A 21,928-nucleotide genomic window follows, 5' to 3' on the forward strand; every position below is an offset into this window, starting at 1 on the left:
GACGGGGAAGGAGTCGAACCGAGGCCCGGAGGCCAGGCCATTGTTGTCTGTATGGCCCCCCGGAACCTCTGCCTGGGACAGTTTGGGGTCTTAATAAATGAATGGGGGTTTCATGCTTAGTCTTTACTGAGTAATAAACTGTATGTGATGCTTTTTTTCCTGAGCACCAGCAGCCACAAAGGTAGAGAAAGAATGTGTGTGTGTTTGTAGATAGACACTTGTCAGCCATGCGTAACTCGTTAGGGACTTTGCATAAAATTTCTCATTGACCGCCAGGAAGACGGGTGCTCCCGCAAACTCTGACCTGTGAACTTTGCATCTCTGGCCTCTCCCCTCCTCCACCATGGAGCCTGCAGACAGGACAGTGTTTCATGGTAAAGACAGTTCTCTTCTCTCTCTAGAGGTGGCCTTCCTAAGTTGTACTTCAAGATGAGGCTCTAAGCTCATGACTCCGTTCTCTACCCCATCAGGGGTCTACCTGTCTTATGTTAGGGTGGTAGTTTTTGTGGGTGTAAATTCAACCTTAGATGATAAGCTTAGTGCTTATATTCACTAATAATCCTTCTGTTTGACAGTCATTGGCGTCAGGGGCCCAGACCAAGCTAATTGACTGCTTTCGTGTTGAGCCAAAAAACATGCTCCTCGTTTCCTCCCGGTTTCTTTCTTCAACAGTGAGGCAACAGCATTTTCGAGTGCTGTGTGTGTTGGTGAATGGATTGCTATAGCCCTGGGAGCGGCATTGCTCTGGCTGGAGGGAGTGAGGGACAGAGGACGAGGTGGGAGCCCTGGGTGAGGCGGGAAGCACTGGCTCGGGCTAAAGGACACTCGACCCTGGGTGGGGCATCGTTTGGGTAATGTCATTTGAAGCCATTGAGTTTGCCCCCCAGCCCCACCCCCCACCTTCTCCCGGGTGGCTTCTCAGGAGACCCCTCAGTTGGCTGATTCTGATTCTCTTCCAAGGGGCCAGAGGGTGGAGAAAGAAATAGGAAGAAAAAGTTGCCAAGAAAAGAGCAATGAAAGAGTTTTTATTTAGGAAAAGGGAAACATGCCAGGAGATTTGGTAAATATTAAGTAGAAGGGTTGAGCATTAGAGATGAGAGTGGAGGAAAAGCGTGGGGGGGGTGTCCCTGCATGAGTGTGCATATGAGCCCACCTCTGCATGAGTGGATACCTGAGGGTAGGTGTGTCCCTTCATGGGCGCACGTGTGTGTGTGCACTCTTGCATGTGCATGTGTTTTGTTGGATGGGGGCAGGTGTGTCAGTCATCCAGGCAGGTTAGAGGGGTTCAGGTTCCTGAAAGGCCGGGGGGCTCCTGGAATAGACAAATCTAGGGAACACCTGGGAGGAAGGGGAGGTGTTTATTGCTATATGGGGAGATTGTTAAGGGCTTATTGGAGTCTGGCTGGGCCTGTCCCTTTTTGCTTTGCAAGAGGGACTGTGTCCCTTGGAATGTGTAGCGGGCTTCTAATTAAGACACTAAGATTTTTGTACTTGAGGTTTTTTTGTTCTTTGGTTGCTGGCTGCAAGGACTCTAATACCTGTCAGAAATGGGCCTCTTCAGTGAGAAAAAGGGCCCAGACCAGGGCTGGCTCTGAAGGGTGGCCGCAGAGGTAGTTTCCAGCCTGTTCCACTCTTTGCAGGAGGTTGGTGAATATTTAAATGGGGGCAGTAGGCTCACATCTGCTTCTATTTTTCCCCTTTCTGCAGGCCAGACTGAAAACTTAATAAATTGTATGAAACCCAAGTAAGCATGGATGTTAAAGAACATTAAATAAATTACATAAGTATGCCTACCTGTAACACTTTTATAAGGTAAATGCACGTGGGTTATTTTGCCATAAATGTGCACACGGACCAAGATTTAGTCTAAAGCCCCCTTGTTTCAGCCCTGCCGTCAGTGAAGGTACTACTGTTCCTCTGCTCTCTCCTGTCTCTGGCACACACTGTAGCTGGGCTTGGAAAATGCGATAATGATGCTGTAAGTACCCTTGTGCAAAAGTTGTTTTTTGTTCCAAAACATTGCCAGTTCACGGCGTATAAAACTACCATGGATGCTTCAGCCAGTTTTCTTTTTCCCCAAATAAGGCAAGCATTAATGAAGCAGCTGAGGGCCTGGGAAAATATTTTGTCATTCCTTAAAATGAAATTTCTTCTCCTCCCGAGGCAGGCGCATGGATTGTTCTGCTGAGGTGCCAGTGTGTAGCCAGACTTGCTGAGCAGCAGGCCCCGCCATACAGCATGGCTCTTGCCACTGCTCTGCCTTCGTATGTCCTCACATGTTCATGCAGTGACTGGAGGGGCTTTTGGAAAGATGGCCTCATCATCCCATTCTACAGAAAGAAAAGTCCAGCAGATTCCCTGACCTGCTGCTTAGAAGGGGCAGAGCTTTAGCTTCTAGATGCCGCGGCCACCTTGGTACCAGATACTCCTTCTAGAACTGCTTTTCACTTTGCTTTGCTCAATGTTTAAGGAGGGGTTTGCTGTGAATACTTGGAGTGCTTTGCAGAGATATGTCTTTTGCACCAACAGAAGGCTATGATCATTCTTATTTAGTTTGTTTCAGTACATAAAGGCAAGAAGCAGCCAGGGGTGTAAAAACACTACATTTTCTTAATATCATGAGCTGTACAATATTCCTTTAATCCGATAACAATTTTTTAGGGAGAAAACAACCCTACTGCAATGTCAAATTTTATCCACTTCTGCATCTAAATTTAAGAAAGGTAAGTTCATAGAGGCAATGTGAGTCTTGGAATGGCAGAGGTAATGCTTGTGTGAACGCAGACTTTGATTAAAAGCCATGTTGTTTGGAGCTTTAGATTTCAAAAGGATGCTACGCAAGAAGCTCCCAAACTCACTTTGGAGCACACATGGGATCAGGATCCAAATGGACCAGATTCTTCAGCTCTCGAAAGTGGAATAGCAAACCAGAGCCAGTAGGCATGGTCTGGTTAGATGTGAGCACTGAGATCACACTGACCGACTTTTCAGCCCGAGATTCTTCTGCCAGTCCAATTTTCACATTGTTTTCGACCCTTCAGAAGATTGCTGGTCCTGGTGGATGCACACCATTGAAAACATGCCCCATTGCAGCCTCTCCTTAGCCCATCTCCCATCAGGAGAAGCTAGGCCGCTGGTGAATGGGAACAATGAATACAGCGTCTTCACTGGAAGGCGATATTTGAGCATTTAATGAACTGCTATTCCTGTGTATTCTGTTGGGAAGAATGGGCACCACACATTAACCTCACTGTAAAGCATGATGCATTTGAACTTCAACTCCATAGTTGAAGACTGTCCAAAGAATTGCATTCCTGCTATGAGCGGTTTTGAATAAATCAACATAATAGCATATGGTTATTAACGCATTATATGAATTGGACAATGATATATACTTTGGGGACCTTGAACTAAATCCACCAGCTAAGAGCCTGTAGGATGGTTTCCAGAGGACTGGGATTCTGGGCATTGAGGCTGTCATAGGAAGAAATGAACTGCAGACCACTCACTGGCAGAATTTTCTAGTAATACTCAACCCAAGTAAGTTTTCAAATGCTTGGACTGCAGCACAGAATTGACTGATGTCAGATTAATTGGATCTGGACTTCTAAATGTGGGTCAGTTTGGGTTGGAAGTGATTTTATTATCCACAGACCTCTTGGTACCTCCTTCCCCCTAGAAACACTCAGCCATAATTTTTTCTCTGTTGCCAAGGCTCTCTGGTGCAGCTTCTGAGAAGCAGTGTGTTTTTCTATTAGATTTCATGAGGAATAGTGCTAGCCTTTGATATAACTATGTTTAGATTTTACAAAAACTTTCGGTGTCTTGGAAGTTGAATTCCAGGGCAAAAAGGAGTGAGTCCTGGGCTCAGACCCCAAGAGCCAGAGCCCTTGTTAGAGCTGTTGGAAACACCGTGTGACCTTGGACAAGTCTTGGCATGTTTCCCCTCAGGAGAAAAAAATATTTTGAAAAGGGAAGAAGGCACTGTATGATCTTTTTTGGTCCCTTAGAACTTAGAGAAATTTTCACCCTTGTTTTTGGGCAATGACCATAAGATGGAAGATAGAATGAACAGAGCATTAAAATTGTTGAGTGTGATTTTCTTAAGAGAAGGATATCCATTAAAAATTACCTCTTGAACTGGGTACAGTCTTCCTCCGTGACATTTAATATATCTTTATGAACTTCAGTTGGACCCTGAAGTCCCTTTCAAGAGGTTGTTGTTTTTTAAAGAATTAAGTTCCTTGTTAGACCTTTTTTTTTTTTTTTTAAATCTCCCATGTGGAAACATTCTAGATATAGCCATCCTTTAAATAAAAAGATGCCTCGTGAAGCTCATGCCAGCTCCCATATTGGCCTAAGTGCTTTGACCGGACGATACGTAACAACTCTTGTACATAAGGACTTTGGCTTCTCTGTCCACTCGTTTGCTTCTTGCAGACACCCCACTCAGGGAATTAATTAGCCAAAAGATGGCCCACTTGAAAGGTGGTTACCCAGAAGCCTCCGCAAATGATCCAGGATTCTGGGAAAGGGGATGCAAGATGGGCCTTTGGGAGAGAGGGATCTAAATCAGTTCCTGATGGTCACGTGGAGTTTATCATACGGTGCATAGGAATCGGGGAAAGAGACACTCAGCCACGGTGCTAGTCCTCTCAGAGACAGATGCAGGTAGAATTCAGAGCAGGGGCCATGGCACGTTGGCCCAGAGGCAGGGACTGTGCCTGCAGCAGGAGAAGGCAATTACTTCTCACTCTCCCATCCATGCCTGACTGGGTTTTGCTGGGCTCTTCACTTCTTGCCTTCTCTGCTTGCCACCTCCCTGCCTGCAGGTCACCCACTCTGCTCTGTCCTCACTTCCTGTCTCTGTGCACCCTTGTGGCCACTCATGCTCTGCCTTGGTTCTTTTAACCTCATGGACTCCCTCGAGATATCTCTTACCTTGGGCTTGCAATTTTTTTCTGTAGTTTCTAATATAAAAAATGTTTCTAATATAAAAAAGTTTCTAATATAAAAAATAAACTAAGGATTAGAATTTGGTCACCCTCATCTCTGTTGGCCAGGCAGGGTCACAACCACCGGGAAGCCTTGGGCTGGCTTTCCTTGGATAAGGTCCTGTGAGCACGTAGGGCTGTCACCTGGTTGTGAAAGGAACCCTAGGCTGACTGCTTCTTGGAGGGCCCCAGGTGGGCAGATCGCCCTTAGAAAGGGGTCGGGGTTCTGTGTGCACTAGGAACAGCGTGTGCAGCTCAGGGGCAGGCATTTCTGCGTTAGTGAACCTTGCATCACTCTGACCAAAACTTGAATGAAGGAGGAAAAGTTTTACTTGTCTCATGGTTTCAGAGATTTCATTCCAGGGTGAATGGAGGCCATCATGGTGGAATGGTGTGGCAGAGGAGAGTTGCTTAGTACATGGCAGCTAAGAAGCCAAAGAGACGTTGGGACAGCGTGACCCATCTGCACATGGCCCCAGTACCTACGTCCCGCTACTCCCCACCTGCTTATAGTTTCCATCTAGTAGTCAATTTAGATTTTTAATCCATCAAATGAATTAACTCACCGTTGAGGTTACAACTCTCATCATTGCCTAAAACCTGGCCTCTGGACCTTGCTGCATTAGGAACCATGCTTTTAACACATGAGCTTTTCAGGGGACATTCCTAGCTTTAAACCATAACCGTGTCTAGAACAGAAAGTATTTCTTTCTGCTTGCCTCAGTCAAGCCCTCCAGGAGGATATGAACAGCCACCAACATCCAGATGTTATTTAAAGACCGAGTTAGGAAATGTTCAGAAGAGGTCGACATGCAGCGGGCGCGGAGTCCGTTCACTGGGGGCGGTGGGCCATGGTGTTGGCGGCCACTCGTCCCTGCGGGGTCTCATGCCTATTTGTTCACTCTGCAAGGGCCAGTTGGTCAGCCCAGTGAGATTCCCTTATTAAACCAGGTCTTTCTGAACTCCAGATGGGATGCGCTGGTGACCTTCCTTGTGCTGGAGAGGTCTGTTTGCTGGGTGGTCACTTAGGTTCTGAGCTTGAACCCTGCTGAAGTGAAAGGGCGTGGTATTCCCTTGTCTTTGGCATTCAGTTCCACAGTGTAGAGACTGTGTTCCATTGCATCTACTGAAAAAAGCATATGTGAGGAGCCTGGTTGGGGGAGATAGGTACATCCATTGTCACATAGGCCACAAGGAGTCCATGCTCCCTTGTTTTGGTGCTTACGGGGCCGTGTTTGCAGTTGACTTGCTTGAATCTGCACCAGCGTATTTTGGGGACATCTGTGCAGTCTTGTGAGAGGCCAGCTTAGGGTCTCACTGAATGCCCCGGGTCCTGTCCTGGGGCAGAGGGTTTTAGTAGGAGTGGTGGGTTAGTGTAGAATAGTGGAATGGACCAGCCAAGGCTTTGGAGGTATAGGAAGGTCAAGGGTTTTGGCCCCCATTGCTCATTTCCTGTATGACAAGAAATAGTTACTGTATGTGGCGGCCCCTCCGCTCTTCTTTAAAAACCTGAAAAAAAAAACCTCTTCTAATGAAACTATGGCGCCAGGAGTCGGAAACCCAACCTGGGCAAGGTTAAACAGAACAGGGGAGTTTATTGCTTCTGATAGCTAGCTACTGGGAAGGGTAGAGACAGGTGGATGTTCCCTCAGGGTCACTTGAAATGCTGTCCCCTTTAGGGACATCAGGCCTGGTAGTGGCTAAGTCTGTGTCCTCTCTCTCCATGTTGTCCTCATTTTCTCTTAGTAGAGCTCTGAGGTAGGGTCATGGGCTACCTCAGCTGGGAGTTGGCAGAAACCAACATTTGTTCACTCCGCAAAAAATTCCAGGGCAGAATTCTAATTGGCCCTGCTTGCTGAGTTGGGTGCCATTTCTGCCTGGACCAGTGAGGCTAGGAGGGAGGGATCCAGTAGGAGGCAGGGATCCTATTGACTCACATAACAGGGTGGTGCCCAGGAGATCAGTAGGGAAGTTAGCAGGAATCCAGTTGATTCAGTGGTCATCAGTGAGTTTGTCCGTTCACTGGTGATGTAGAGTTCTGGGCCTTCCTCTGGTGTGATTGATTCTCAGTATTTCCTTCCTCATCATGAACACCGCTTTCCCCTGGGTCTGATGCAGTTCTGGGCATCTTCCTCCAGCTGCTTGCTCTGACCCACCTGCAGAACAAGGCCCCTGACCCAGGGCAGCACCCCAGGGATGGTTATGTGGCATATTTTCAGGACGGTCCCTTGAAGAGGCAGCTTCTGTAATGTTCCCAAATCCTTTTTTTTTTTTTTTTTTTTAATAATCTGTCAAACTTCTGATCAGAGTTTTAATATTGAAGGTGAGGAAGGATGCCGAAAGGAGCAGCAGGGTTCAGTTGGACAGTGGTAGTCTGTCAGTCCTGCTGCCTGGTGGAGGGAGATCTGTGCTCCGCAGCACCTGCTGTGGGCTGGGCTCATTATGTGTGTCCTTCAGGGTAATCCTGGGACATCTTGGAGTAGATACTACTATCTCTCTGTGCCCTGGAGTCTCCTACTTACCCAGTTACCTTCTAGGTGATCTTTACTATAGTCCAAGAGATAATATTTAAAGGTGACTCAGCCTTTGGGAGGGTGAAAGTGCTATGTACTGTGGCTAAAGCTGGATGTGGCTTTAAAAATGTACATGAATGAATAAACAACAGATTTATTGATATGATTCACATGCTGTACAGTTTACCGGTTGGAAGCATGCAATTTGCTGGCTATAGTACTTGGGAGGTGCAACCTCAATGCTAGAACATTCCATCCTCCCACAAGCCCTGCTGTGTCCATTAGCACTCATTTCCGCATCCTGACACCCCCAGTCCTAGGCACTGCTAACAGTTTCTGTCCCCTTGGCTTTGTGTGTCCTTATCTTACCTATCAACAGAACCACAGGTGTGTGGCCTACAGGGTGTGGCTTCTTTCTCTTAGCACAGTGAGGGACTTTTGAGGGAATTCTGACCAAGCTGTCTTCTTTGTTTGGCCTTCTGGGGCTCAGTGTCCTTTTGCTTCCTTTTACTGCCCTGGTTGCTACAAGAAGCCAGAAGATGGAACCCCCCTCCCCCATGCTGGCCCTCTGAGGAGCCGCGAGCCCTGTGAGCATGGGTAGCAGGATGCATGGTGGATTGGACCCAGCACTGGGCGGAGGGCTTACGCCTGGTGCCCCGTGTTGGTAGGGAGAGTGTTAAGGGATGTTCACCCCATGGGAACTTCCTGCTGTGGGGGTGCATTAGGGCAGCTTGGCACTGCTGTTTCCTTGGTGCTGACAGCCATGCCAGGGGAGCTCCAGTCCTTGGCTTTATTCTCGCTGGCTGCCCACTGTCCCTGGCTCACTCACCGGAGGAAGGAGCATCTCACTTTCCTCATCCAGGGCCCCAGTAGTCAAGAACGGAATCAGTGTTGGAAGTGGGCACAGGACCAGACCCTGCTGGTGCCTGGACTTAAACTGAACTGGGCCCAAGACAGCCAGATGGATCGTGAGTGAGCTGGCTGCCACCAAGCTTATTGGCTCACCCTATGGAGCTGTCCTGGTCAGCCTGGCACCCCGGGGACCCTGACAACGGGGCTGGGTCACCCCAGGGCAGACCCAACATGTGTGGGTTCCTCTGGGTCAGGGGGCAGACTGGGGCTGAGGACGCTGGAGGAGGTGGAGTCTTCTTCAGAAACCTTCTCCAAGGAGGACGAGTGTTCAGAGGACCCGCTGTGAATAAACGCGGGGAGTGCTTCCCCGTTACGCGCTTGCTTCTGCACTCCTTAAGCAGAAGGTACCAACACACATCCTGGCCTTGGGATATAGGAGAAGTCTCCCCGGGGGCCAGAGCAGGTGACTCAGTGCCACCTGGCTTGGTTCTTGTCTTGGTCTCTTGCTATCTTGTTTCCTGCTTGACTTTTGAGAAAACAGAAAGAAGCAGTGTGATTCCGTGGGTGCACAATACCAATGCCGCACAGGGCCGAGACACTGCTGGGGTCTAGGCAGAAACGCCAAGGCCATGCTTCTTGTGGTTTCTTAATAAAGTTCAGGTGTTAAGTACTCTGTGATGGGCCTGGCCCCTGAACCGGGTAATGACACTGTTCCTGGCCCCAGGAGTGAAAGCAGCACCCAGGAATGCTGGTGGCCCCCTGCCACACTTGTATTGAGCAGAGCCAGGTGCTGTTGTGTGAGAGATGGAGTTGAGGCTCCCTTCCTGCGTGGATGGAGTGGTCTTGGTGGTGGCCCTACAAGGCCAGGTCTTGGTGATCACAAGTGTTTGGGCATTCTTGATGCTACATCTGGAATTGCGTCCCTCCCGACTGTGTTCGCTCCCCAACCTGTTGGCCTCAGTGTGAGTCACTTTGCCAGACTGCCAGGCCCCGCCGCCCTTCCTTGTGGCCTGGACGACTCCCTGCACAAGTTGCTGGCACGGCGTCTAGAAAACAAACCACACCCAGGGCTGATGATATGTTACGGCATTTCTCTGCTGGAAAGGAGGTCCTGGGGTCGTGCGCGGGGTCTAGGGTTTGTCCGCCCCACAGCTGCGGCTGCTTGACCCTCGTGCTCCTCTGGCTGATCGGCCTTGCAGCCAGACGAGGAGCGCTCACCCCTGGCGGTTGGTTGGAGAGGTGGTCAGGCTGACTCACGCACCAAAGGTCAGCGAGACTGCTGGTGCCAGCACCTCTCCTCCTTGGTCACACACAGCACCTTGGGTTTTTTTTTGGTGCTTGATGCAGAACATTTCTGAATTTATGAGCTAGACTTGGGCTCGGTTTATTATCTTGTACTTTGGATTCTTTCTGTAAGGAGATCAGAGATAAAAATAGGAAAGATTGGCCATCTTTATCTCACCAGTCTCCCCTCCTTCCACCAAGGGGGTAGTTGGCATTTTCCTGGAGTGACTGGGGCTGGTACTGATGAGCATACTCCTAAAGCTGATGGCTCTAAGAGACCTTCACACGCCTGGAACCGCCCCCCCCCCCCCCCCATGCCTGGCTTTAGCCATCCTAATCTTACTAGTGCTAATCCTGTTGCTTCCTACCTTGTAACCTATGGTATTAGGGACACTTAGATTTGTGGGGCCGCGTGGAACCTGCTCTGAAGGCCGCACGCGGGTTACTTCACTGCTCTGAAGGCCGCACGCGGGTTACTGAGGAGTGGTGGCACCTGGTACCACCTCTGGTTTGGGTTTCCTGATCTCCACCGAGGCTTTGGATTTGAATTTGTTGGCTGCTCCTGACTCTGAGTGATCTGAGGAGTTTTTGTCAAGCCAGTGTATGTATCAGCCCATGTCATAAGAAAAACTTTAGACCAGATCCTTAACTTAGTGGTTTTTGACTGGGTGACTTTGTTGCCTGGGAGACATCTGGATTCAATTTTGGTTGTCACAGCTGGGCAGGGGTGCTGCCTCATCTAGTGGGTAGAGGCCAAGGATACTGCTAGGGCAGCCCCCCACCACAAAGAAGCATCTATGTGTCAGCAGGGCCGTGGTTGAAAAGCCCTGCCTTAATGTCTGTTTATTGAGCAACTGAAAAGAAGACTAGGGTACAGGAAGGAATGTTTTAAAATACAGAATGCCAACCCAATCTGCACTTGTACATTTTAACTTGTCTTTTTTTTTTTCCAAGTTGCCATTTACTTTATGTGTTTAAAAATATCTTAGTAGTTTACTAGAGTATTCAAGAAAACACAAGCAATTAAAACTACATAAACAGAGTGATATAAGAGCTGGTAGCATCTCATGCTGTGTTGGTTTGAGATGCAGAGAATAGCTCCCTTGGGCTAGTCCAACAGCGGGTTTGGATCCTTCTTGGTTAGTAGAAGAGATAATGTGAAGTCATTACTTAGCATTTTTCAAAACCCTACTTTTCCATTTACCTGAGTCTTAAAGAGAGAGAGACCTGAAATCTCCAGGCTTCTCTCAAGAATACTGTTTTTTTTTTTTTTTTTTTTTTTAAAGGTATAGTTCCAGATTACCTCCTAGGATTCACATTTTGTTTTCTAAATCCTGTTCTTAAAAGGACCTGTCTATTGACAGAACATCATATATTTCATGGCTGTTCCGTGACATTTCTGGGGAAGTAAATGAAAGGTGTAAATTAAGAAAAGCAAGTGTTTGTGGTTCCCACTTTAACCTTCTGTTATGTTAAATGGCTTTGTTGAAGAGGGCTGTCACTGCTCTTGAAAACTTGGGAAAATCCTCAGCAAGCTGTGCCATTAGTTGCCTTTGGGAGCACAGGATGTTTGATGTGAAAATTATATGGACACATCTAATTGGGTGTATTTTCACCCCACCAGATACCAACTGGAGGGGTGACTCTTTCCCTCCCCTGCTTTTTAAGCTAAATTGTTTAACCTGAGTTTTATGCTATTCAGAATTGCAGTTCGATAATCCAAGTGCCATTTTCAACGTCCTTTGTTTAGGAGCATTGTCTGTTCAACTGACCATATAAATTTCGAGGCATCTGGAAAGAGCTGTCTGTCAGTCCCTCCCTGATTTGGTGGACGATAAGACCTATAACCTCCATTCTTCCCCCATAATTTATAGTCTTCTTCCCTGTGTCCTGCAGAAGCCCAGCTGGCCAGTGAAAGAAAACAGGAGCTGTCTGGACCTCCGCTTCCTGTAAAATGGGAATAATAATTCTTGCCTTGCCTGGGTCCCAGAGTCTGTGTTCATCTCCAGTAAAATGTGCTCAGAGTTAAAATACAGAGCAGCCACTCAGAGATAATTTAATTCTGCCAATTTAAACTTTAGAATTAAAAAAAAAAAAATCAGTTTATTAGACACCGTAGAGCTCACCCATTTCAAGTGTAACATCAAAGTGTTTTTAGTATATTTACAGAGAGGTACAACCAATCGCCACAATGTTCAAATATTTTATTACCCACCCCAAATCTGTTTACTCACACCTGTTCTCCCCTCCCCTTGCCCAGACAGCCAGCAACATTTTCTATAGATTTGCCATTCTGGGCATTCAGCGTCTATGTGAAATCATATCATTTGTGGTCCCTCAAAACCCTACTTTTCTTTCACTGGGCAGTTTTTTCAGTGTTCGTTCGTGTTGTGCCGAAGTAACGTCAGTACTTCTTTCTTTTTATGGCTGACTAATTCCATTTTCACCTTTTATTGATGTGTTCAGAGTTGATGGCAAGCTTCAGGATTGGAAAAAAATTAAGGTAGTTCATGTTTGTTTTAATTTTCAAAACGATTCCTTCCCTTTCTGGATGTTAAGTGTTCTTAGGGTGATGGCTGTTGGGGACAAGGCTTTCCACGTTAGTGAGTGGTCCACAACTTCAAGTCCTCAGGACTCACCCCAGTCTATGTAACATTGGAGCCAGGTGACTTCAGAGTTTGTGGTCCCTGAAGCACCAAAGGCTTTCAATCAATAGGGACTTCTCTAGTACTTTCTCTGTAGTCAGCTCAGGATTAGAACGTCGTCGTCTTTAGTGATTCCAGCATGTATATGGTAGGGGCTGTCTCTGGGCCCCTTTTTCTCCTGGTGCTGATCCTTGAGGCCATCTGACTATGGCCACCAACAGATGTGGTCAGGTGAGTTTATTTGCAGCCTTGGGGAGTCTTGTTTTGTGTTTGGTTTTCTTCTTGGTTACGGTTTAGGCTGTTGTTTTGACCTGTTGTAAATATTAAGAAGCTCAGGTATGTTTACATGTCTACAGATAGGAGGAACATTCCTTTTGTTCGATTTGCCTTGTGGTGGATGTGGCTGAAGGCAGGATCTCTTTGCTCAGGGTGGACCTGCCCTGGCCAGCTGCTTTCTCATCTGTTCTGATCACTGCCCTCCAGGGCTGGTTTTGGCATTAACGTCCCTAAGTACTATGAGGGAAAACTTTTGAAGGAAAACAAGAATTTCTGATTCATTGGCTGTGCATGTTAGTTGAAGATGATTTTCACTTTTCAAAGTAGGAATAGTCTTTAGGAGACACCCCCCCCCCACACACACACACAAATGCTGGCTATCTCTGGACTGAGAGTATGAGGCCTATTTTCTCATCAGTGGGCCTGTTCATTTACTGGTGGTAGAAAGTGGGAGATGCTGGGGCCAACCCTTCCAGGTCACATGTGCTGTCTCTGATGCCTTCTGTACCTGATGCCCATGCACCACACACATGCCTGACCTTTACTAATAAAGGTATAAATGTCTGGCTCAGAAGGAGGTAGCCCAAGGCCTCAGGACTCATACCCCTTGTGCCATGATTCCTATTTCTCCTTTTAAGCTGGGAAACATCAAATACCGTAGTTCTGAGAGAACTAATTACAAAGCCACAGTCTCAAGCTGAGTCTGTCCTAAGTCAAGAAACTCTATCTTGTACCACACCACCACAGCCCAGGCGAGAGCCACTGTGGCTGTCCCTGGCAGGGGCTCATTCACACATGGTCAAGTGATTGCCCAGTGGTCGATTTGGCAATCGTGTGGTTCTGGGTCATGTGTTGAAACAGGTGTCTTTCTCCCCACCCCCACCCCCGTTTGGCAGTCCTGGGGATTGAACCCACCAGGGCCTTGCATATGCTGAGCAAGTGTTCTGCGCCCCGGGTCCTGCAGGTGTCATTTGAAGGCGGGGTGATTGGGTGATGATCGGGCTGGTAGTCCTCTTGAAATTTTCTTGTATGCTCACTTTCTGAACAACATGGTGTCAAGATCTGTACTGTCTATGGGAATCCATTTTTTTTTGAGTATTTACATCTTTATATCCTATTAATGTGATTTCTCCATACATAACATCTTGAGAAAACCTTTTTTTTTTTTAAAAAAAAACCATTTCAATTTAATACATTTTTATGCAATTAGTGTCTGTGGTGTGTCTCAACTAAAATGGGTTGTTTTCATAAACACCTGAGAAGGTTTAAATAACATTTTCTCATAAATTAGCCCTTGTTTGCACAGTTATTCAGTTATTGCACCATGAAGACCCTCTGGAGTTTGATGCTGTCAGGAAACATATTAGCAGAAAATAGTATGTTATTATCTAATGCTAATAATTGGTTAGTAGAATTGAGAAAAGAGGACATGTAATTGGGGTTCCCGTGGCTAACAAGATGTGAATTATGAACACATTTCCAGGAAAAATTCCAGGGTAGTTCTAGAAACCTGCTATTTGCATTTTAAAACACTGGATTCCCAGCAAGAGGGAGCAGGGTGCTGTTCATTGAGGCTGATTTCTTGAGCAAAACAATCTAAATATCCTGAGCAGTACCCGAGGTTCCCCATGCACCTCAGTGTTTTGAGCACCTTGCACCCTCTATTTTAGGCTGTGGTCTATAGGAAATACGTTGGTTTTTAAAGAGAGGATTGCCTAGAGGATACCATAGATCCTAGAAACCCCTCTGTCCCCTCTGGCCCCAGGGTTCTGCCCAGCTGTTCATGGCATGCAACATGGGCCACATTCTTGCCTGGGACAAGTGTTGGCCTCACTGGCTGGCCTCGCAGAGCTTTCTGCAGCCTGTGGTGCTTAAACGCCAGTGCCTGCCCCACATTCTCCCATCCTAGGACAGGCATGGCATTGGTGCTGGACTGGAGGCATCGGCCCTGTTCTTTCCACGTCCTTGATGGGCCTGGGTTTTCCTGAGCTCGCTGGCAGTTTGCTCATCTGGAGAGATTACTGTGTTAAGGACAGGACTCTCGATTCTTCTCTGTGAAAGCAGTGGCTGTAAATGTGTAGGGAGAAGCTTCGCTTTATTTGCTTGAGGTCACACAGAACCATTACATCCCATGCACAACCTCTGGAGAGAACTGAGGGGGACATTCTGATGTCATCCGGTGTGCAGGTGTGCAGCAATCAGGATCGCCTCCCGAGGACTTCCTTTGGTGTCCAGCCACGCCTGATAGAACTTCATTCATTATTTTTTGCACGCCTTGGCTAACCTCCCAGGTCGGATGACCTTATGGTTAACCCCTTCACCTTTTATCCTTGGCCTTCATGTTTCGAGCTAACTTAGTGTTGATGGCAGCTACAAAAGTGAAGGCATCTTCTTTGCTTGGTATTGCTCCAGTACCTTCCTCCTCCACCTCCTCCTCTTGACTTTCTCCCAAACTCTTTCACAAAAAACTATTTTGTTCCTCCTTACCTTCATTACGAACAGAGTGTATCTTGTTTCCAGCTTCTCAGTGCTTGTTAGGTAGAATTTTTTTTCCCACCCAAGGTGTCAGGGTGGGGAGAAGTTATCAAAACTTTTGAAAAGATGAAAACTACCATTCATGATGCCTTGCTTGTAAAATTTTTAAAATTTTGATGTTGTGGAGCTTCCCTTGCCAGATAAATATTTATTACTGGTGTCACCTTTTCTCCTTAAATATCATGTACTTCAATAAATATACTCCCTTATCATATAATGGTCATGCCCAGGTGGTGGGGGGCGGGGGGCGGGGGGCGGTGCACATTGCTTCTGAATGTGCAGGCTTGAGGACCCCCTGTTCCTCTCATGCCAGTGAGCTCAGGAAACCTGCTCTTCTGTTTGCCACAGCAGCCGGTAGAATAGGAGCCTGATGGAGGTGGGCAGCCCCTGAGGTGTACAGCAGCCAGCTGCCTTGGGTGGCAGGACAGGGCTAAGCTGGGGGCAAATGGTAGTTAGTGTGGGTGGCCCCACATCTGTGTCTGTGCTGAGGTTGAAGGGGTGCAGAGTGCTTCTAAGGGGAACATACCTTAGGACTTAGAATTAGTACCAATTATGTCCATTCTGTTTTGCCTTCTCTTTTGGGTCTGGGTCTCCTCCTCTCCAAGGCCATGTCCTCAAGAGCCCCTGATAGCAGGGATGGTGATTCCGCGCTAGCTCATGCCAGCTCCAGCCAGAGTGGTTGAGTGACCTGGGTACAGAAAGAGGAAGCGACTGCATGTGACCTGGACATGTGCTGTTCCTGGCTTCACATGCTTGTACACACTCACACCAGGTCATTTTCTTGTGCTCACATTAAAAAAAAAAAAAAAAAATGGTGTCCTGATTTGGGGGAAAACTGGGCCTGTTGCTAATGGTGCTCATGGTGGCTTGTCTGCAGCCCTGGTTGCAGTTTCTCTGCTTCTGCTGTAAGTTGTTAGACAACATGTTTCAATGTAATTAGTCCCCATCAAAGTTACCTCGCCTTTGGAGGTGAGAATTATCGATGGTGCCAGAAGCCGCAGCGGCCTGACCCACCAAGACCTTAACCCTCTACAAGGTGATACTTGTGGGGGTGTTGCTTGTTTTTTTGAATGACTACTATTGCTTATTTGTTTTTTAGTGCCCTTATTTGTACAAAGATTTGTATATAAAGTAAATAATTACAGGTTTTATCCCCTGACCGGTTAAAATTGCCTTTTACTAGTTTTTGCTTTTCTAACTACCATGGTGCTTGCCAGGGCCTTTCATTCAAATGGAGTCCTGATTCCTCCAAAGATGCAGCATTTTATAAAGAAAACTCTTCCATGGTGCACACAGATCCCCGAGTTCTTGTTTTGTAAAATCAAGGTGTTGGTTTCCGTTCAGTTCCAGCTGTATGGACCTGGGTGTGTCCTTTTACACCTAGACTTAAGAAGATTGAGGTTAGGGGAATGAGGTTGGGGCGGATGTGGTGCATACCTGTAATCTTGGTGATTTGGGGGGCTGAGAGGCAGGAGCATCACAAATTCAAGACCAGCCTCAGCAACTTAGGGAAATCCTGTCTCATAATGAAAAATAAAAAGGGCCAGGGATGTAGCTCAGTGGTAAAGTACCCCTTGGTTCAATTCCCAGTACAAAAAACGACCCTCCCCCCCCAAAAAAAAAAAAAAAGAAAAGAAAAAAGGAGAAAAGAATTAAGTGATTTCTAAGATTCATTCCATTTTAAAATTCTGATTTCAGAATTTTCATGCATCATCTTTTCCCTCTGCTTTAGATGAGAGAACACACAACCAACCCAAAGTATGCGTCAGGTTTCTCCAGAGACAGAGCAACAGGGTGGATGGGTGGTTATGCTGAAAGGGGCCTAGCCTGAGGGATAGGCTTGCCCAGCTGTGCAGGCTGAGAAGTCCCAGGATCTGCCTGGCCTGTGGGAGACCCAGGAGAGTGGTTAAGTTGGAGCCAAGGCCTGAGAACTAGGAGAGCTGGGGAGAGAGATGGTGTCTCAGTCAGGTTCAAAGGCAGGAAGAAACTGATGTTCCTCTCCATTATGGCATCAGCCTTGAAGGTCTCTTCGGGCGTTCAATTGATTGGATGGGGCCCATCCACATAGGGAGGCCAGTCTGCTTTACTCAGTTCATTCAAATGTTAAACTCATCCAAAACACCCTCCCAGTAACATACACATTAAGGACCCTCTTTGTTTTTGTTGTTGGGACTGAACCTAGAGCCACACTATTGGCAGAGCCACAACCTCAGCCCTTTATATTTATTTAGTTTTATTTTGAGACTAAGTCTCTAAGTTGCTCAGAGCCTCACTAAGTTGCTGAGGCTGGCTTTGAACTTGGAATCCTTCTGCCTCAGCCTCCCTAGTCTCTGGGATTACAGGTGGGCACCACCGCTCCCGGCTGCACCTACTTTTTGAACTAGGGCAAGTGCTGCCAGTTCTTTGATAGCTTTCAGGGTAGTTCCAGCAGGTCTGTGGATACCAAGTCCCTCTCCCCCATTTCTAGAGCCTGGTCGCAAGGTATATTCATTCTTCACGAAGTACCAAATGTCTGCTGCAGTCCTGCCATTGGGCCAGGAGCAGGACCTCTGTGGCCTTCCTTCTCTGGAACATCTCCAGTATTTTCCACATTACCACTTGGCTCACAGATGGACAGTTACTGAGGCCAGTCAGACGAAGGTGACTGGACTAATTTACTCCTAATTCTTCTATCTCATATCAAACTAGTCTGAGAAAACAAGTGTGTTGATCCATAACTGGGAGGAAGAAGGTAGGAGACCTGTCAGGCATGACCAGGCCCAGGGCCTTCTGTACCAGGACCACTTTCTACCAGCTCTTGGCTCTGATGTCCTCCACGTTGGCTTCATTGCATAGAGGTTTGCTCCAGTCCAGAGAGATCTTATCTCCCGCCATGTCCGTGACCTTGATTCTGGACTAGTGCCTTTGATAAGAGGCTGCAGTGTGCCACATGTCCTTGGACCAAGTTAGCTTCTCTATAGCTAGAGCTGGGGGAGATGTCTACACCCACCTCAGCCCAGGAGTCAGGGTGGGGCCTCCTAAATAATGAGGAATTTCCAGAATAGTCATGAATGGTTGCTGAGAAGACTCCGACGTGAACCTCTCAATCTTCAGAATCTCATGTACAATTTCATGTTCTTCAGAGGAGACTTAGTTATAGCTCTCATGGTGTAAACTGATTTTTTTATTCATGTATACATTCAAATAATTTATATAAGACCTTTTATACACCCTGAAGTTTAATGTTTTTTAAGACTTTGCGTTCTGCAGTAGGATTAGAAATGAATAATTACAGATATCAAAATACAGAGAAAAGCAGGGTAGGCCTATTAGAGAAGATGGGGATAAGGCAAATCCTTCAAGTTCAAAGCTGGTAGGGTTACTGATTGTGACCTAAAAATTGGGCTCTGAGGTTCCCAGGTTCCTAGATAAGAGTATCTAGGTCTCTACTGAGGCATGCGTACATGCCCATTTCCTCAAAAGGCACAGGTCCTGGTAAGAGTGCAGGTCATGAGGACGTAGCTTGGGATGGTCAAGATGAGGTGGTCCCCCGCGATCCTTGCACTTATCCTTGGAAGCCGTTCTTTGCTCCCCCAGCACTGTGTTAGAACACAGAGCAGGTAGGCAAAGATTGAACCCTGGTGTCCCTGCTTCCTTTTAGAAACAGTAGGAGGGTAAATCATGTTGCCTTGAAGGTGAGTCACTGCTGTGACTAGGCGGGGTGGGATCACCTTTGTCATAAAGTGGGCTGGTCCCTACACGGACTCATGACTCAAGTCTGGGTACCAGTGAGTGCTGTGCAGAGAGGCGGGCGGGGGTCTGTGCGTCCCAGATGGGGGTGAGAGCCCATGGAGCAGGGTGCCTTCTCCCTCTGGTGCTCAGCTGCAGCCTGGCCCTGAGAGGTCCAGTTCTCAGGCAGAGCAGCCCCTTCTCAATTGGGAAGCTCAGTTTGCCTATGGATGGTTTTAATTCACCTGGAAAAACTCAGGGCACACTGGAAACTGTCCCAGAATTGTGCCTGCTATTTTAGAGATCTGTCCTTTGTTTTCTTTGATTTCCTATCTTCCAGAATCATCTGTACCCACCACATTAATTCTGATAGTGAATATCAGAGCATGGAAGTTGTTAAGCATTATACTCCACCTTATATTCCTAGTCCTGAATTATTATTATTATTATTGAGTATTAAGGAGTTTGAAAAAAAAATTGTTGATGGGATTTTCCTTCATGTAAAAATCATAAAAAGCATAAAAGAGAAGGCATGTATCTTTTATGAAGAGCATCCAGGGCATAGACATTGGCTTCTTAAAAAAGAAAATTAGAATACTATTTCTTGTTTGTGAAGGAGCCCTACTCGGGCCCCAGGTTGTTCTTTGCACCCCTAAATCATACCCCTGAATTCTCTGCCCTGCCTATGCAATCAACATCTGTAAAGCAGACGGTGCACACAGCTGTCATACCCGAGTTGATGGAAACATGGTCCTTGTGCTCCCTCTGCCATTTACTAGCTCTGTGACCTTGGGCATGCTCCTTAACGTCTCTGAATCAGTTTCCCCCTCTGTAAGATGGGCACCACACTCTTTTCTAGAGCAGTGGCTGAGGACTGATGGAAAGCCCGTGGAGGGCTCTAGGTAGAGGAGGCAGGAGAGCACATGGAGGCGCCTGGGCTGGTCTCCAGTGGGTGGAAATTTGAGGACTCCAGGCACAGGCTGCCTGATCTTGTGAGGGGTCCAGGGATGGCGGTGCCGTTGCTTCTTTCCAGAGACTAAGTCTGGCAGAGGAATAGGTGTTAAGACAGGGTGTCGAATGCAGCCATTTGTAAATTACTGTGTTTGGGGGGCAGAAATATCAGCGTATCACATAGTTCAGACTAACAGAAGAATCAGGAAGGTAAGTTAAGGGGGCTGCAGCCGGGAGGCTCCCTGAGGCCCCAGGAGGGAGTGGCCCTGTCTGACGGGGTGGGTGGGCTGGGGATGGTGGGAAGGCTGCATGGAGGAGGCCGTATTGGTCCTCGGTGGGACCTCCGTCCGAATGGCAGGGAGGTGGAAGAGTTTTGGGTTCACACTGGGAACTATCGTCCTGGTCATTAGGAGCTTCTAGAGAGTCGTGGGTAGGGTAGGCGGTCAGGCTGGGGCTGTGCTGCGGGGACCGCGTCCCCTCCCTCCCGAGCCTTACTCTGTTCCCCTTTCTTCCTGGCAGCAGAGCCCCCTCCCTTGCTGCACTCAGGGACATGACTGTCAGCACTTCTGCCCCCCCTCAGACTTCACTGTCAGCACTCAAGTCTTCAGGGACATGAAAAGGAGCCACTCCTTACAAAAGGTTGGGGAGCCCTGGTGTTTGGAGGTACGTCTCGGAGCAGAATGACGGTATGAGATGAGCCAGCTCTGAAATGAAACTGCCCCTCTAGAGTTCACCTGCACTAGGGCAGGGCCATCCGCCACCGGCCCGGGTCACTGTCATGTCAGGAGCCATGATGTCTGGTGTGCTGTCTGCTGATAGGGATGTTGTTCCGTAAAAATGCCGGTTTACAAGAGCGGGGTGAGGGTGGTGCCACCGCGAGCTCAGGGTGCCTGCTCCATAAAGGCACGTGACAGGACGTAGCGTCCCCGAGGGCTTTGGGAATGATGAGCGCACTGTCCCATGAAACCTGGCCCCCAGGAAGGGATTTCCTGGGCTCCTCCCAGCTGCCAGGAGAAGGGAGCTCTCACCTGAGCGTTGCCTTTGTTATTAGTAATTTAGAAATTATGGATTTCCTTTTAAAATTCAGGGTGCTGAGAAATGCTCACTCCTCCGCAAGGATTCCTACTGGAGGCGGATGTGAGTGGCGCTTCTCACAGATGTTGCTCTCCAAGGACAGGAAGCATTGTGAATTTCCTTTAAATAATTCAATACAGCGTCAATACCCCACACTGTTCTGTGCTTGGGAGTGACAGTTCTCTTCAAATTAGTAGTCCCAAAGAAAAGAACATCTAGAACATGCTTTTATCTTCAGGAAAGCAAAAGTCAATGCAGATAAAAAATTTTAAAGTAACCCTGAAACAGAAAATGACTTAGTACTAATGTTAGTTTTTCTTTTAAAGAAAAGTGAATATTCATGAGCCAATTAGTGAAGTGTCTATCCTTTAAAAACAGTTATTGTGGGCTGTGGATACAGCTCAGTTGGTAGAGTACTCGCCTCTTACACACAAGGCCCTGGGTTCTAATCCCCAGCACCACACACACACACACACACACACACACACACAAGTAAAAACAGTTATTATATCCCTACTCAGTGCCGGGTGCTGTGCTATGTGTTAAGGCTACTGGGACAGTCATTGTGTTTTCTCCGGTAGGTAGTGTGCATATGTCTTACCTTCAGAGAGAGGTGTGCAGTCAATTGTCTTAAGAGCTTGCTGTAGTTTGAGTCTTAAGTATTCAAGAGAACTTCAAAGCATGAAAAAAACAAAGAAAATGTAAGCATCCATGCCCTTACTTATTATCTATTGGTAATCTATTGATAAATGGGTGCATTTTCCCCCTTATCATTCATGTGTGTAAACTTTAAAAACTCTAAAAGTGGGATTGTAACTTAATAGTGTTGCAGTTTTTTCATCATCTGGTTGCCATGGCACCGAGAACGCTTTTCTGATACCAGAATGGGTATCAATTCTGGTCAGTAATTCTATGCATTGGTGTCCTGTGGAAATCCTTCGTTCTAACCCTTCCCTAACCTTAATCCCTCCAGATGGGGATCTAGCAGGAGATGGCAGGGTGCTGTCTCACCCCTGCCCTGCCCTTGGACCATGCCTGTGCCCTGCTGACCCTGGGTACATGTACATATTCAGCCCTTGTGCAGTAGCCGTGGTCA

At 47.3% G+C, this 21,928-nt stretch overlaps 1 protein-coding gene across 36 annotated transcripts in view; it reads left to right on the forward strand.

Moving 5' to 3' along the window:
• Tcf7l2 (transcription factor 7 like 2) overlaps positions 1–21,928 on the forward strand; it is a 187,761-nt gene that overhangs the window by 97,523 nt on the left and 68,310 nt on the right. Inside the window, exon 5 of one of the 36 annotated variants that reach the window (XM_076835095.1) lies at positions 20,281–20,421. The exons of the other annotated variants lie outside the window; for them this stretch is intronic. Coding sequence (XP_076691210.1) covers positions 20,281–20,421 — 141 coding nt within the window. The remainder of the gene's footprint in view (positions 1–20,280; positions 20,422–21,928) is intronic. 36 annotated transcript variants of the gene reach the window in all.

Source organism: Callospermophilus lateralis, chromosome 15 (genome assembly GCF_048772815.1).
Source record: "Callospermophilus lateralis isolate mCalLat2 chromosome 15, mCalLat2.hap1, whole genome shotgun sequence".
Classification (NCBI taxonomy): Eukaryota; Metazoa; Chordata; class Mammalia; order Rodentia; family Sciuridae; genus Callospermophilus; species Callospermophilus lateralis.